Source organism: Lontra canadensis, unplaced genomic scaffold (genome assembly GCF_010015895.1).
Source record: "Lontra canadensis isolate GAN:19392208 unplaced genomic scaffold, GSC_riverotter_1.0 scaffold3, whole genome shotgun sequence".
Taxonomy (NCBI): Eukaryota; Metazoa; Chordata; class Mammalia; order Carnivora; family Mustelidae; genus Lontra; species Lontra canadensis.
Window position 1 is genome coordinate 23,070,337 of NW_022630997.1, and position 16,698 is coordinate 23,087,034.

Sequence of the window (16,698 nt, forward strand, 5' to 3'; positions counted from 1 at the left end):
TTTCTTTCTTTCTTTCTTTCTTTCTTTCTTTCTTTCTTTCTTTCTTTTTTTGTTAGATAAGGCAGAGTCCGTGATTAGAGCAGGAAAAAATTAATACAAGATGATCAATACCAAGACATCCAGATGACATTACTAAAATATGAAGAATTAAGTATCAGATGAACATCTATGCAGAAAAAGCAAGTCATATGTAAGACAAAAAGACTGGCCATATAGCTCTTCAGGACAACACTTCAACGCCAAAAGACAGTGAAGCAATGTTCTTCAATTTCTGAGAAGAAGTGTGATGCAAGACCTTAATGTCCCGCCAAACTGATCTTCAAAAACAAATGTAACAAAACAGGTATTCTTAAACATGTACTTAGATTAGTCTCTCTTGGAAAAACTGCCATTTGACAAAAACCTAGCCAATCGAGGTGTGAGTCAAAATAAAATACAGGTGAATGGAGAAGCCATAATAAAAGGATTAATTTTAAGTACAGGGCCCATTTAAGAGTAGAATTAAGAATAAACAATTGTGGGGCACCTGGGTGGCTCAGTGGGTTAAGCCTCTGCCTTCGGTTTGGGTCATGATCTCAGGGTCCTGGGATTGAGCCCTGCATCAGGCTCTCTGCTCAGCGGGGAGCCTGCTTCCCTCTCTCTCTCCGCCTGCCTCTCTGCCTGCTTGTGATCTCTCTCTCGGTCAGGTGAATAAATGAAATCTTTAAAAAAAAAAAAAAGAATAAACAATTGTGTTGAAGCTAGAGGGCACTAGGCGAAGTGAAATAAGTCAGTCAGAGAAAGACAAATACCATATGATTTCACTCATATGTGGAATTTAAGAAATATAGCAAATGGTCATGGGTGGGGGGGAAATGAGAGAGAGAGAGGCAAACCAAGAAACAGACTTAACTACAGAGAGCAAACGGATGGTTACCAGAGGGGAAGGGGTGGGGGCACCGGGAGAAATAGAGGATGCGGATTTAGGAGGGCACTTGTTCTGATGAGCACCCTTGTACGTAAGTGTCGAATCACTACATAGTATGCCTGAAACAAATATTTCACTGTATGGGAACTAACTGGAATTTAAGTAAAATCATCCTTTTAAAAAGGGTAAACAATTCTGGAAATTATCAAGCAACATGTGAATTTTATAAATACTGATAATGGTAAAAGAAATAGTAATGATAATAAACACCTTACAAAACAGAAGTGAAGATCTGGGAAGAAGCAGAAGTATCTTAATTGCTTCATGTTTCAAAAATATCAAAATTCTAAAAGTTGAGCTCTAGTTTGTCACAATTTCACAATTTCTCACTGTGAGAAATTTGTTCATTGTAGAGGGCTCTTTAAGAGCTAGTATCTCTTGCTTAAAGACACAGTGTCCAAAGTTCTGCAATTCCTTCCATTTCCAAAATGTTTCTTCCATTAAATTCAAATAGAATTAAATAAAGATACATGGAAAACTAGTCAGCAATGAAAAGGAATGAATTACTGATATATGCAATGCAGACATATCTCAAAATTATTGCTTTGTGTATAAGAAGGCAGCACAAAAAATTACTTGTATAATTGCATTTATATAAAATCTACAAAAATCTAAACTAATTTATAGCGACTGAAAGTGTTTCAACGGTTGTCTAGGGCTGGGAACAGAGAGCAGCATGCACTGCAAAGGGGAATGAGGAATGGTTTGGGGTGATAGAAGTGTTCTATATCTTGATTGTGGTGGTGGTTTCTTAGGTGTATAAAATTATATAAATTCATAAAACTGTACACATTGAGGGGGTAGAGTTTATTGTACACATATTATACTTCAATGAAGCTGCTTTTAAAAATGTAACTCTGACTTTTAAAAAAGCTTGGATAGTATAATCCATTTTTCTAAAATTGTTTCCATCCTGCCTGTATACTCACAGTGTGGCCACAATGAAGTTCATCACGTGGTAACAAAATAGCTATTTTCTGAGTGATAGGATTTGAAATAATTTTTTTAATATTTGTTTTTGAATTTTTCCCTGTCATTGAGTTTTTATATTGGCAAGTATAATTTTTACAACCACTATGAGGTCATTGATTTTAAAAACATGTACATATATAATATCCCATTTGTTTCCCCAAAGACTGTGCTGAAAACCTGAGGTGGGAACAGGTGCACGGGAGCAAGAGAGGAGGCCTGTTTCCCAGCTGACTCCTGTGGGCCCCAGTGTGCACAATGGCTCTCACTAGCCCACAGAGAGTCTGTTTCTTCTCCCTGACTATTAAAATGGCAGTAAGTATATCAGTTCTGAGTGGGCCACCAAAATAAGCAGGAGTGACTCCATTTCATCCCGAGTAGGGCTTTCAGGTGAGGTGAGGCAGGAGAGAGTACAGGCTGCTCCAGCCTTCAGTGTGGTACCTGCAACACCCATCAAAAGAGATTGCTAACATGTTCATGGCTCACTGGGACCAAACACAGGATATTTCACCGCTTCTTCACTCCTTTGTATACGATGGGTTTGGTATGAGAAAGCATAAGTAGAATTATAGACTCTGTAAAGAAGTGTTTTGAATAATAACAAGGTTCCTGTTAGTTAAGCTGAGAAATTCATTTTGTTGTTTCTACAATACAGGATGGCGTTAAAATTTATACTTTTACAAATTTGACCAGCATTTTTCCACCTGTTGACTCAGGTAAAAGAGTGGACTTCTGTCTGGTTTAGAATTCAGGTGGTTCTTAATCCTCAGAATAGTGAATCCCACTCTACTAGAACATAAGGACATTTTAATTCAAAGCCTCACTAATATGCAAAATAAAATGAGTAATGACCACAAAATGCCAAAATTGTTATATAAATCATGAGGATTTATCTTATTTAAATGCTTTTAATGCAAATATTTTCTTTATACAAAAAAAAAAAAAAAATGGAAGAACAACATTGTCTCCCAAAAGTGTAAAAAGAACATCTGATGGCTAAAAATTTCATTTTTTTTTTAGTGTTCCATTTGCCTGCTCATAAAAAGCTCTGTGATTGCATTGCCTAGCGACTCTATTTACAGGCCCTGTAAGTTTGCAATTAGCAGGTTGGATAGCAACAGGTCCGTGCCAAGGTGGTACGGATTACCCAGATGCAGTATGACTTTTTAGAAAGAATAATAAGCCTTTATATAGCCATCAAAACCAATTTTAGACTCCAGTGTAAATAAAAATTAAAAAAAAAATTAAGATGGAAAACCACAAGTCTATTTTAAACCTTTAAATTCCAGAAAGGAAAACCATAGGAGATAGGAAGACCACCCCCCAGCCCCACCTCCACTGCCCCCCCCCAACCTCCAAGGTTAAGCATTTAAATACTTGGTTGAAGTTCTTTTTTTTTTTTTTAAGATTTTGTTTATTTATGAGTATAAGCAGGAGGAGCCATAGTCAGAGGGAGAAGCAGGCTCCCCGCTGAGCAGGGACCTGAGCCAAAGGCAGAGGCTTAACCCACCGAGCTATCCCAGTGCCTCTTGGTTGAAGTTCTTAAAATATATTTTGCTTTGTAGGGACATGTAAAATTAAAAAATAAATTATATTCGACACTACCAGCTTGTGGTGTAACATAATCAGTGACACTACATATACTTTTTAAGTATAACTAGAATATATATCCACTTTCCCCCAAGTCTATATACCCCTTAAATAAAATTGATAAAAAGTAGGGAAAATTCTTACTCAAAAATGTAAGATGTCCCAACAAAGACTCATAACAAATTAGTAACAGGAATTTACTCTTGTCTTCCTGAATTACTTTCAATTCCACTCCTTTTAACTTTCATAGAACAGATAATATCATCATTTTTATGTTATAAACCCTACTGCAGGGATAGGTTCTGGTTGTACACTAGAATTATCATTTTCATTAAAAATGTATGAGACGCCTGGGTGGCTTAGTTAGTTAAGTGTCTGCTTTCAGCTCGGATCATGATCCCCGGGGGTCCTGGGATTGAACCTCGCATGGCATCCAGCTCTCTGTTCAGCGGGGAGTCTGCTTCTCCCTTTCCCTCCGTGGCTCCCCCACCCTCGCCCACACATGCTTTCTCTCACTCTCTCTTTCAAATAAATAAATAAAATCTTAAAAAAAACTAAAAATGCAAATTCCTGGGCCAGAATCCCAGAAAACCCTGTCAGGAAGTGCAAAATGAAGCCCAGGAACTTTTTAACAACCTGCGTGAATTCTGATAAATTCGTGAATTCCGTGTGAATTCTCCCTGTGAATTCTGATGCACTGGGTCTGGGTCTCCCTGTCTGGGCGTGGAATCAATCACAGGCTATTAAAAACACTCAACTATTTTTTTTTTCTTTTCCACCTTTCTGCCTGGTCAGTCTACCTTACAAGTTTCCCCATTTGCTTTACATTACTTGGGAGAATTTAGTGTTATCTCTGGGCTCAGGCATATATCTGTATGTTCCTTCCCTGAGCCTTTAATAAAAGATTGTTACAGAAACTGAGAAAAGCTCCACCCCGCCAAAGGGCTTATTTCTCCGGATTGAGCATGTGTGATTCCCAACATGTTCTCTGCTATGACAAAATGTTTCCCTCCATATAATAATGACTCGTTTTAATCAGTTTTAGCTTGGAATTTCTCAAGAGGTTTTTTTTTTTTTTAAAGTATAACTAGAGTATATATCCACTTTCCCCCAAGTCTATATACCCCTTAAATAAAATTGATAAAAAGAAGAATGACAGCCTCCTATGGAATGTTAGTAACACGTGACATGTGCAAATCAAAGTGAATTCAAGACCAAGCTTCCTGCACAAAGCTGTCGCTGACCCCATCCCTTTGCTCCCCTATGCCCTACCCACTCTTGAATGTGGCATCTCCTTCTAGAATCTCAGCATTACCAGTGCCTCTCTGACCGCAGTTGTCTGTTTCTGTTTTGTACTGTGGTTTCCTGCTTACCTCCACTACCAAAGCTTGACTTCCTCAACGGTACAGACAAAGCCTCACAGGGCGTGCCCCGTGAATAAGAAAATCATTGGCTATGTAGCCTACGTTCCCCTTTCCATATATATATATCCCTTAGGGAGAACTGGTCCCTCTCACATCCACCATAGATTTTTCTTCTTTCTCCACAGACCCACAGAGATTTTGTGGTTTCCTATGGCTCTTTTCTATCTCAGCTCCTTCCAGCCTGGTTGTTCAAAACTCTTGCAAAATAGGCATTGCTAGCAATTGACTACAATAAGGGGATAGGCTGCCAAGTGCCGTAACTCAAGGCCGTCCTCTTTCTAGGCATTTTCTGTGGGTTAGTGCTTTGATCCAGAGCTTCTGAGCTGGAGAAGGGCTCATGTACCTCGTCCTGCAGGAGAGTCTTACTGTACTCCAGGTGATGCCTCTCCAAAATGGAAGATCCGTGAAGCTTTGCTAATGGAGACGTGGATCTAGGAGGAAGAGGATATGCCGTAAGTTCAGCAACTTAGAGATTACATGGAAGTCCATACAGTATAAAGTCTTTACTCTCTGAGGATGTTTTCCATTTCTTCTTTCTCCCTCTCCTCTAATACCTTGAAATGATCGAAAGGAACATATTGGGACCAAATTTTTTAGATTTAGAACATTTTAAAGAGAAACACTCTTTAAAAAAATTCTTTAAGAAAGCTAATTTGTCGAATGCATAAAATGACTGAATTATTTAAATTAGGAAGTTTGGTTCATCCCCTGCATCTTTAAGTTTAAAATCTTGAGGTTCCCTGGAGCTTATGACACTGGCCTGTGACTCCCCGAACATGGAACAAACCTCTTGAAGGCCCACAGATCATTTACATGGAAAATGTTTATTAAGAATTTCCAGGAACTGGGGCACCTGGGTGGCTCAGCGGGTTAAAGCCTCTGCCTTCAGCTCAGGTCATGATCCCAGGGTTCTGGGATGGAGCCCTGCTTTGGGCTCCCTTCTCAGTGGGGAGTCTGCTTCTCCCTCTGCCCCACACCCCGCTCTCATTCTCTCTTTCTCTTTCTCTCTCAAATAAATAAAATCTTAAGACTAAAGAAAAAGAATTTCCAGGAACCAAAATAAAAATGATTATAAAGTGATCATTTTTTTTTCTCCTCTAAGACAGGGACATCAATTTTAAGTTAAACTTCCCATTCGTTAACTGTGAGGCCACAGCTTTCTATAAGTGGGGACTGCAGTCTTAGGTGCCCTGTCTTCCTTCAAGTCTTTCTGTTTGAGAAGGGGAAGCCCTCAAAAATGAAAGGTAGAGAGAGGAAGTGATAGAGAGAGGCTGAGGTCAAAGGTCTACACAAGTAGTATGAAGAATTTGTTATAAGAACTACAGAATGAATAAATAATTTTAAGAAAGGAAGAAATCAGAGATAGGAGTGGCAGCCTTAGTAGAGAAGTTTCATCTTATTTGAGAAAGAACAGAACTTTAGGGAGTAGAAGAGATAGTAACAGGTCACTAACAAGTCTGGTAACCCACATGCTCTAGTTAGGGAACAGTGTCTGAACAATATGATAATTGATCATAATTTTAGGACATATTTAAATACCTCCTCTGTGTTAGCACTGGAGATTTAAAAAAATTAATTGAAGCTCGATTCCGGTCAGAAAAGAATGGTGTCTTTAATTCCTTTAGGTTTAAAAGTATCAGTCAAGAAAGATTTCTGGGGATTTAGAGATACACCCAATCTCAGAATAATACCTCACAGATTATTTATTAATACAAACGAGAAAATGTACCTTTACCTAAAGAGAGCTCCTGGATATTGCCCATAAATAATTTAACTATACCTCATAAATAATGGGACAAATTGCTACTATGGGCTTCCTGATGCACTGAGAAGGGTACTATCCATGTAGAAATCCCACCAAAAATGTTTACCCTGAATCTGGTAAGCAGGAAACCACTGGGAAAATCCAAATTGAGGGATTTTTCCTGCACAAGAATTGGCCTAGACTAAAAAATGGCCATATTCAGAAAGATACAAGAAGGTTGAGGAGTTATTACAGATTAAAGAGATTAAAAATACTGGACAACCAAACACAGGGGGTGATCCTTGATTAGATCCTGAATCTAAAGGGGAAAAAAAAAGCTATGAAGGACATTATTGGGAAAATTGGAATCATTTGAATAAACATTCTATATTGGATAATAGTAGTGTACCAATGTTAAATTTCTTCAGCATGATCATCATGTTTTGTCTCTATGGGCAAATGTCTCCCTTATTCTTAGGAGATACGTGTGCTGAAACATTTTGGGGTAAAATGTCATGATGTCTGCAACTCACAGATGGTTCAGTAAAAAGAAAAAGAATTAATTTATATACATGCATAGACACACACATATGTATATACGTATTTGGAGAGAAAATTAATTTAGCAAGATATATTTTTAAAGTAAATTTCAGAGATGTCATTAAAAGTTTCCATGGGATACCAAGAAAAAAATATTTTTTTAAATCATACCATCCATCAATAATTTTCTGTATTTTGGAAGTCTGCCAACAGTAAGCTTGAAGGATGGAAAATAGCTAGTTTAGACTGTGCTACTATCCAGGGAGAAAATAACGAAAGTAGAGAAACTCAAGCAGGAGATCATGGTGTTATTGACTAGCCAACCTACAAGTTTTCCTGGACTTTTCAAGAATGATTTTTGAAAATTAAGACTCCAGCCAGGGACAGTGTTGGTAAGAAAGTGCTAAAGGGGTTCTTTTAAGGTAGACGAGTAATATCCCAACGTCCTGAAGAAATCTGAGGACTGTTGTTGGGGAGAGGGCCACCACCGTAAGTATTCCCTAGAGAATTCTGAGGTGGTGGAGGAGATGATTGAAGACTGGATACAAGTAAATTTTATCCTAAAATTTAAGAAGCAGAAAATGACACAACATGTAGATGACAGAACAGGAAGGTTGACCTTTATCTCTGAAACAGTTGAAACTATTTCAGAGTTTGTAAGCACTTACAGAATAATCATTAGGAAATCCCAAAGCAGGTTTAGAAGGAATACATGGGGCCAGGTTGATGTTATGGACCCTTCTGTAACGGGGTTGGTGGGGGCAGAAGGCCGCAGAACCCCTGTGTCTGGATTTCAGCAAGGCAGTTGACAGGGCGCCTCAGGATATCTGCAGTAGGTCCTGGAACAGTGAGTGTATCCGCTCACACAGCTGGGCAGCAGAGCCCAATGAGTGGGCTTAATTGACTGTCTTAAACCGTGAGAACAGGTTTCCAGTCCTGGGCCCCAAAACTTTGCCCTTACTCTTGTCCTGATGCATAATTTTACCAGTGACTTGAATGAATATTAATGGAAATCATGACTAATTTTCCAATGATAAAAAACTGGAAAAAAAAATGAATCCATTGGCTGACAGAGTATGGCAAAGGTGATTCCAATTAAGAGTGAAATGAAGAATCAAGAAGATGAAATTTAATTAAGATTAAATGTAAAACACTTCAGATCCTGTCTGGATTACTGTGTTAAGCCCCAAGACCTGCATTTAAAGAATGACATAAAAACACTAGACTGGATTCACAGAAGAATAGCCAAAAAAATGACGTGCGTGGAAACTTTATATATGAAATGGTTTAAACAGCTGGGTGTGTTCCACCGGGAAAGGAGGAGGGGGGAGTGATAATTCTCTTTTATATGAAGGAATGATCTGTGGTACGGAAATTATACATATCCTAGCAGCTCCAGAGAGAAACCTGAACAGGACAAACAGATGTGATTGGGAGACCAATTTCAGTTCAGTATCATGAAGAACATCCAACCATCAGAATCATCTAAAAGTAAAACGGTGTGTCCTGTGGGCCATTAGGGGAAAAGCCAGATATGGACTCGAGGACGTCGGGAGGAAGGCAGTCGAGAGGCCTGTGTTGGATGGGGGATAAGATAAATTTTAACATTCCTCATATTTTGTCCCAGTAACTGCATTTCTTCAGGGAGAAGACGGAAGAGAGAAAAGAGGCAGAAAGACAAGATGACCGAAAAACTAAACAAGGAAAAGGGGTGAAAGGGATAAAGAAATCAGTAAGCTTAGAGATGAGTGAAGCAGAAAACAAACTGGCTGGAAAAGTGAAGGAACCAAAGGGAGTAGGAGAACTGGAGGTAACGACAGAAATCTGAAAATGGCAAGGTTTTTAAAGGCATCATCAGTGGGTAGTCTATAAGGCTAATAAATGAGGGTGGAAACCAGAAACAAGGGGGCCAGACATTCTAGAGACGAGAAATCAGACCATGGGCACAAGGTCCAGCCAAGAAGCAGAGTCATCTGTGATCCCTGCTGCTTCATGTCACCCTCCATGGCAAGCTGATTTGTCACCATCAATGTGAGAGTAATAATCGTGTTTCATTCCACCTTCTCAAGAACATGCCAACATCATGTCTCCATAGCTCTGTGGACTCCTAAGCAGTTCTTCCAGAACAATGGGGATATGAAGAGCCTCAGTGAGCATCACGATTGAAGGACAGCATGCAGCAAGGCTGTGTTTGATCATGGTGGCATAGCAGAGCTGCCAGGACCAAGGACACCCATGCTAAGCTGCCCGCAGCGAAGAAACCCGTACACGGGTCCCAGTCTTTCCACCGCCTCATATTCCTGCCCTCCAGTCTACAGAGAGAAATGGCAGGAGACATTCAGCGTGCCCCCCAGCAGATGGATGGGAGCACACACACAGACCCCACGCCCAGCCAAAGCAGAGACCTGCTGCATCCTTCCTGGAGGCCAGACGCCACATCCAATTTGGCAAGATGGACTTTGCCTTTCTGAGCTTGTTTCTTCCTCAGTAAAAGAGGGAGGTGATAGGAGCACCCATGTAGGAGCGCTAGGAGAATTCAAAGAGGCGATGAGTGCCAAGTTCTCAACGCGGGGCAGCACACCCTGGCTACTCAGTAGATCTGAGGTGACTACCACACCAGTGCTCAGAGGAGAGGAAGGAAACCCAGCCACTGTCAGGACACTGGCATGCAGGAGTGCAGAATGGCCCACGTGCACGGGGATCTCTGGAGGGGAATCCGTCCCTTGCCCGAAGCCACAGAGCCAATCCTCTTTTCAAGACAAAGCCCCATAGCTGGAGTTGCTGAAGGTGAGACTGACATCACCACTCACGGAGTGCTTTTCATTCACTGAGTAGATTTTTTTTGAGCACCTTCTGTGTAGTTTCAGATACATGTAATTTCATTTGAGTCCCCTAACAGTCTTTGAGAGGTAGATATTGTGCCCCTTCTGTGGTTCACAAATGGAATTGCAAATAGACCAAGTGACTTCCCCAAGCTCCCCCAACCAGGAAGTGGTTGGACCCCACAAACCCAGACTTCTCTCTAAATGCCTGGTGCCTCTGGAGAGGGGTAGGTTGTATGTTAGAGATGAGGATACAGTGTGTCTAAGTCAGACAGAGCAGCTTAAAAGCCATGATCAAGGAGCTCAGCTGGCCACGGGCATTGCTGATGAATTTTGAAGAGTGTCAGTGACATCATAATAATATTTAGTGTTTGTTTACTGTCCGGAGGCTACCAGGAGTGGAATGCTTTATATGCATGATCTCATTTGATTTTTACAAGGATCTTACCTGTTAGCTACCATTGCTACAATTCTTACTTTTCAGATGAGGAAGCTGAGGCTTACAAAGTGTAAATCACTTGTGAACCCAGTGAGCCCACATCTGTCTGAGCTGAGAAACTGCACCTTCATTGTTGCCCTTGGCTGGGGCAGGAGGGGAAGGTGGCAGCGAGGATAAGGTGCCAAGCCAGCTGTAGGAGAGCTCGGGAGGGGAGGGAAGGGGAGTGAGCCCAGGAAGGAACGCCCTCTGGTTGGGGTGTTCCACAAGTGTGTGTGCGTGTAAGCCCAAGCCTGGTGCACTTTCATATATGAATTCCATACTCTGACTAAGCACTTGAAGAGAGAAGGAGTCACAGTATTTATGAATAAGGCAGAGCACGTCTGGAGATGAAAACCATAGGGGATGGGGGCTGCAGGCTGCAAACATCCAGGGAGAAAGAGCAGACATTATCATGAGGGCTGATGCTCTGAAGGAACAGAACGTGACCCTGAGATTCCTGAACATGATGGAGAAGAGCTGACAGGCTAAGAGACAAGTTCTCTTCTCCCCCAAGACGGCTTCAAACATCACCAGTACTCGTCACTTACTTCATCTGATACAAATTATTGGTGCCTCGGTGGTCAATGTCGTGGCAGAAGGCAGCCGCGAGCATGGCGAAGGCTTCAAGATCCGTATAGTATTTCTTCAGTCTTCCTGTCTAAAAACACACATATGTATATATATATATTTACTTAGACATATACACCTCTGAGCGGGCGCACTGAGGCCTGCTTGCAAAGGAGAAGATGGCCTGCCCGGTTTGTAGAGCAAATAGGCTTTACATCTCAGGTACTGCAGCTCATTCCCAGCAATTACAAAACCCAGCAGGTTCCTGACTGTTTCCTTTAAGGCCATGAGTATGTGAATGCCACGGTACTCATCCAACCATGTGCCCAGAGATACCCATGTTGCCTGGCATCATCTACAGGGGCGTTTGGGGCTTATAAGATCCAAAATTACTATCTAAAACCATGGACCACAGCCGCTTGTCATCGTGCTCACGAGGGAAACGTGCAGGTTTCCTGCGGTTCGCAACTCTCTGTACCTACCATGAGCAGAGTGAACATGGTCTGCCCCACATTGAAGCCGTGCCGCCAGTTGTGGTAGGTGATGGAGCGGTACCCTTTCCTCACCGTGTACATCCACCTGGTCAGAACCTGCCGCCCAAACAAGACAGCTCTGTTCAGACTTTGGAATCGAATTCTAAAGATCAGAAGGTCTGTGACCATCTTATCTAAAAAGATAGGTTGGTCCTGTTTGCAGGGCTCAAGCTGATATATTTACAAAGTTAATAATCATTGAAAACCCAAACGGAAGTTAATCTTTTGAACCACGGGAAACACAGGCAAGGGCAGCAATGGCATCACACCTTACTTTCAATTACATGCTATCTGACCTCGACGGGTACTTTGAATTTCTCCACCACGTTGATTTCAAAAAACAGCCGCAGCCCACACTTAATCAGCTCGTGCTCTGTGATGGGGAAATCGCTGAAACGGAATTCGTACAGGTCCACCGCCTGTGGGTCTGGCAGGTCCTCTTTCTGCGGAGACAAGGGTGGGCTGCTTCGGATTAACTGCCTCCCCCGCCCCACCCTGCTCTCCCCTATTTCACGTGGGGTGTAAAGCAGAATTACCATGAAAGGGGACCACGTGCAGCCCCCCGAGCCTCTGTGCACCTGACCCCAGGGCCATGCAGAGGCTGTGTGTGATCCCCCCAACAAGCCTACACCATCGTCCCCAGTTTCCAGAGGGTGACGCTGAGACTTGGCTCTATTAAGAAACTTTCTGAGCGATGGAATTCAATTCTGAATCCATCTCCAGTGGCCATTCTCTTTTTCTGATGCTAAAGAAAAGGTCTTGTTGCAGCAGCCTGGTCCATTTTCAGGATTCGACTTCTCTCTTCTCCTCTTTCAGAAATACTTAGCGAACAGTGAACGATCACTTCATTCATTCTTATCTGCTCTTTACCTGCTCGCAGACTGCGGGCTCTGCCACGTGGGATCGTGCATGTCTTATTTGCCGCCGCTCCCGGTGTCCGCAGGCCTGTGCCAGGGAGGGGCTTGGGAAATGTCTGTGGGATGAATGACGCCTCATTCACCCCGCGCCTTGTTAGATCAAGGACTATGGATAAAACAGCGAACTTGGCCCGTGACGACTGACATGGCCAGGGAAATAAAAATAGGGATCGTGCCCTTAAGGAACTTAGCTCATTGAAATATTTCTAATATTTCTAATATAGATCATTGAAAGGTGGGAGCTTAGAATACTCACAGAGTGTAACAACATCCCGGGCCCAAGGCTGGGGGTAGAGATTGAAGGCAGGCTGCAGGGGGAATTAGAGGGAGAGAGATTCTGGAAGGATGTGTGGACTCAGCTGGTTTGGTGGAAAGCAGGGAGGAGACCATCCCATGGGAGGAGAAGAAGCTCCAGGAGGGAGAAAGAAGCTAGGAAGAGTGACATGGGTCCACCGGAAGCGCACAGGAGCAATTCGGTCCAATGGGTATTTACTGAGCCAGTCCTAAGTCCTGACACTGTGCTAAGGCCATGTTGCTCAGCAAGTTATGGTTTCCCAGGAGGAATAGTTCATGCTCTATTTTATACAAATTTCAATACCAAATGGTAGATGGCTGTTTTAAGCAAAATTATGATTTCTCATCCCTTAAGCCCTCAGTCTGGATTGATCTCTCCCCCTCGCCCTTCTCTCCCTTCCCCAGGTCTCTCAGAGCCCTATGATGCCTTCTCACCCGGGCTAGTCTCAGACTGGTCACATCAGGCATACATGATTTTTTTTTGCCCTCCAAAGCAATGGTTTAGAGCCAAGAGACTAGCCTTTAGTTCTGGGTTCAGTTTGGCTGTATCTCCCAGACTGCACAAGCCTCAGTGTTCTCATCTGTGAAACACGAACAATAGTAACAATTTTGTCTTTGCTGTCTTAATTGAAAAGCAATGCTAATCTTATCTGCCTGCCTCACAGAGAATTAATGAAGATTCAGCTCACAAAAACCCTTCTCTGTTTCTCATAGAACCTGCCTATGTCCTTCGTTACTCCTTCTTGTCACCTTCTTTCTCTGTCCAAACACTCCCAGGTTCCTTGCCCATGTAGGTTCTTCTTTTCCTCTTATGCATTCATCATTTATTCATTCAATAGACATTTATCAGTTTCTATCTGTGTTGTAGGCATTATGGATGACTAAAGCAGACACTGTCACTGTCCCTGAAACATGCATTCTCGTGGGGAGAGGCAGACAATAAGCACATCTTTTAAAAATCAGAGTAGAGAAGGTTAAAGCGGTATGGTGGGGAGTACCCCGGGCCACACAGACTCCCTGCTGGAGGTTGTCTTAGCCCTACAATTTATAGAGTGAAGATAGGATGTGAAAATGATTTTAATGTTTTAAAGGCTCGGTCACACTAAAGTGTAAGTGTGCATTTTAGCCAGAATCCAAGGAAGAAGTTCTCAGAAGAATGACCCCCAGGTCTCATTTGCAGTAACAGGCAAACCAATCAAAGTAGTTTAGTACAAAAATTAAAGAATTTGAAGAACAGCTATTTTACAATATGTGGTACAGAGGGTCGATAAAAAATAAACGCGTTTGGTTGGTTTGGTTGGTCTAATAAGTAGGAACTCTGGGCACCCAATGGCCAGTCTTCTCCCCGCTAAGCTGGGATGAGGGCAGTTGGGAGCAGCTCTGATGGCACCTTTCAAGGCTGGCTCACTCCATCTACTCCCAGAAGGATCCCCTGGGCACCTGAGCAGGCCCCCAGCTTCACCCTCTGCCCAGACAAATCCTGCTTTCCCCTCAAGCCTCCTTGCCACAGCTCCCATCTTGTGTTCTACCATCGTCCGCAAGTAGAAACAGGCCCTTGGCCTCCCCTGCGCCTTTGGTGCTCACGCTCTGGAAACTCGTCCCTGCAGGGCCGTGTGATTGCCTGTATTTTATCCTTAAGAAACACGGCTTCTTGGGGTGCCTGGGTGGCTCAGTGGTTAAAACCTCTGCCTTCAGCTCAGGTCATGATCTCAGGGTCCTGGGATCGAGCCCCACATCGGGCTCCCTGCTCAGCGGGGAGCCTGCTTCCCCCTCTCTCTGCCTGCTTCTCTGCTACTTGTGATCTCTGTCTGCCAAATAAATAAATAAAATCTTAAAAAAGAAAAAAAAAAAAAAAAGGAACGCGGCTTCATGACCAGACCATACTACCTTTTGTGCTCCGGATGGTAGAGTGTGCCTTGCTAACTACTGACTGAAGGAAAAACACAGAATTAAGGATGGGTGACCGAGGTCCTTCTCTGGGAAGTCCTCTCTGGGTCTACGGTGTAATTGCGAGGTGCAGGGCCTCCTGATGTGTCCTGGAGAGGAGGGAAGGAAGGCAGGGGGAGGACTTGCCTCACCTCCTTTGCCTGCATTGGTGCAGGCTACCTCAGTCCTCCTTGTAAAGCAAAGCTGCCATTGGCATCTGTGACATTGTAGAAGGTCGCTAGTTCTCCAGTTAGAGAAAGGACAAAGGACCTTATGTTGGAGAAGCAATAAAATGGGTAAAGAACCAATAGCTTTACGAAGAAACACCTGATTGAATATAAAATCTGCTCTAGGCTCATCCCAAATCATTACTGCATAAAACTTAGGAACTCAAACAAATATTTCAGAGAGGTTCCCCCAAAATTATGATCTCCACTTACCATGATTACATTTTCACTGCAAGCATTTTCGTTGCCAACATTTTTGCCACATAACTAATTAGCTACAAGGCAATTTTTGCCGTAAAAAATAAAATCACAAAAAATAAGAGAGGGACATTCATTAAAAAGAGTGTAATGAGGGGCACCTTAGTCAGGTAAGCTTCCTAATCTTGAGCTCAGCTCAGGTCTTGATCTCAGGATCATGAGAATCGTGTTGGGCTCCAAGTTAGGCATGGAGCCTACTTAAAAATTAATTTAAAAGGATGTAATGAAACACACCAAAAAATGAATAACAAAATGAAAGAGACTTTATTGCAAAATAAAAAATATTTGAATATATTTTAAATGTATAGGGTAGAATCATGGCAACACGGCGCAAATAACTGATTTTATTCTGTGCACTTGTCTTTGAAGTCTTTCATTCAGAGTAATATGTATGTGTGTGTATATATATATTATATGCATACATAAGATATATATATATACACACACATATATATGTATATATATATTTACTTGTTGATTTATCTCCTCCTTTGGCGTCACACTTTCTTTTTTCACTAAAATTTCTTTTAGGTTTACATAATATAAGAACTATTATTTTTTATTTTACAGCAAGATTGCCTTACAAACCAATCAGTTATGCAGCAAAAATGCTTGCCCTGAAATGCTTGCAGCAAAAATGTCTATGGCAAAGAAGTTTAGGGCAAAACTACCTAGAATCAAATATAGTATTAATGACAAGACGAGAAGTTATTGCAACCGGACATGATAGGGGTGGCCCAATAGCAACCATAAGAAAGAATCAAATTCCTCCAAGTTCCAGAAGGAAGAAACCAGACCTGGCAGAAGACAGTTGTGCCTCAGAGGGTCTAACATTCTACTGTGATTTTGTCATGTCTTCTGGGGTGATTACAGTGCAATCCAAAACTATTAAAATAAATAAGGCCATGATATCCTTAGAGTCTGTGCCTGTGTTTCCTTATGTGAAAGTCTGGTTTCTTTCTTTTTTCTTTTTTTTTTTTTTAAGATTTTATTTATTTATTTATTTGACAGAGAGAGAGAAATCACAAATAGGCAGGGTGGGGGGGTGGGGAGCAGGCTCCCTGCTGAGCAGAGAGCCTGATGCAGGACTCGATCTCAGGACCCTGAGATCATGACCTGAGCTGAAGACAGAGTCTTAACCCACTGAGCCACTCAGGCGCCCCTCTTTTTTCTTTCTTTTTTTTTTTTTTTTTAAGATTTTATTTATTTATTTGTCAGAAAGAGAGAGAGAGAGAACACAAGCAGGGAGAGCAGCAGACAGAGGGAGAAACAGACTTTCCACTGAGCAAGGAGCCCGATGCGGGACTCAATCCCAGGACCCTAGGATCATGACCTGAGCCGAACGCAGCTGCTTAACCAACTGAGCCACCCAGACATCTCAGAAATCTGGTTTCTGATTCTAAATTATCTTTGTGGAGGAAGAAATGCAGAGAACCAGAAGA

General features: G+C 42.2%; 1 protein-coding gene across 1 annotated transcript in view; it reads right to left on the reverse strand.

Moving 5' to 3' along the window:
• The window catches only part of PDE6C (phosphodiesterase 6C), a 40,958-nt gene that overhangs the window by 9,447 nt on the left and 14,813 nt on the right, over window positions 1-16,698 (reverse strand). Inside the window, exons 11-14 of the mRNA XM_032836198.1 lie at window positions 11,931-12,077; window positions 11,584-11,691; window positions 11,083-11,192; window positions 5,294-5,381 (exon numbers count right to left, since the gene is read on the reverse strand). Coding sequence (XP_032692089.1) covers window positions 5,294-5,381; window positions 11,083-11,192; window positions 11,584-11,691; window positions 11,931-12,077 — 453 coding nt within the window. The remainder of the gene's footprint in view (window positions 1-5,293; window positions 5,382-11,082; window positions 11,193-11,583; window positions 11,692-11,930; window positions 12,078-16,698) is intronic.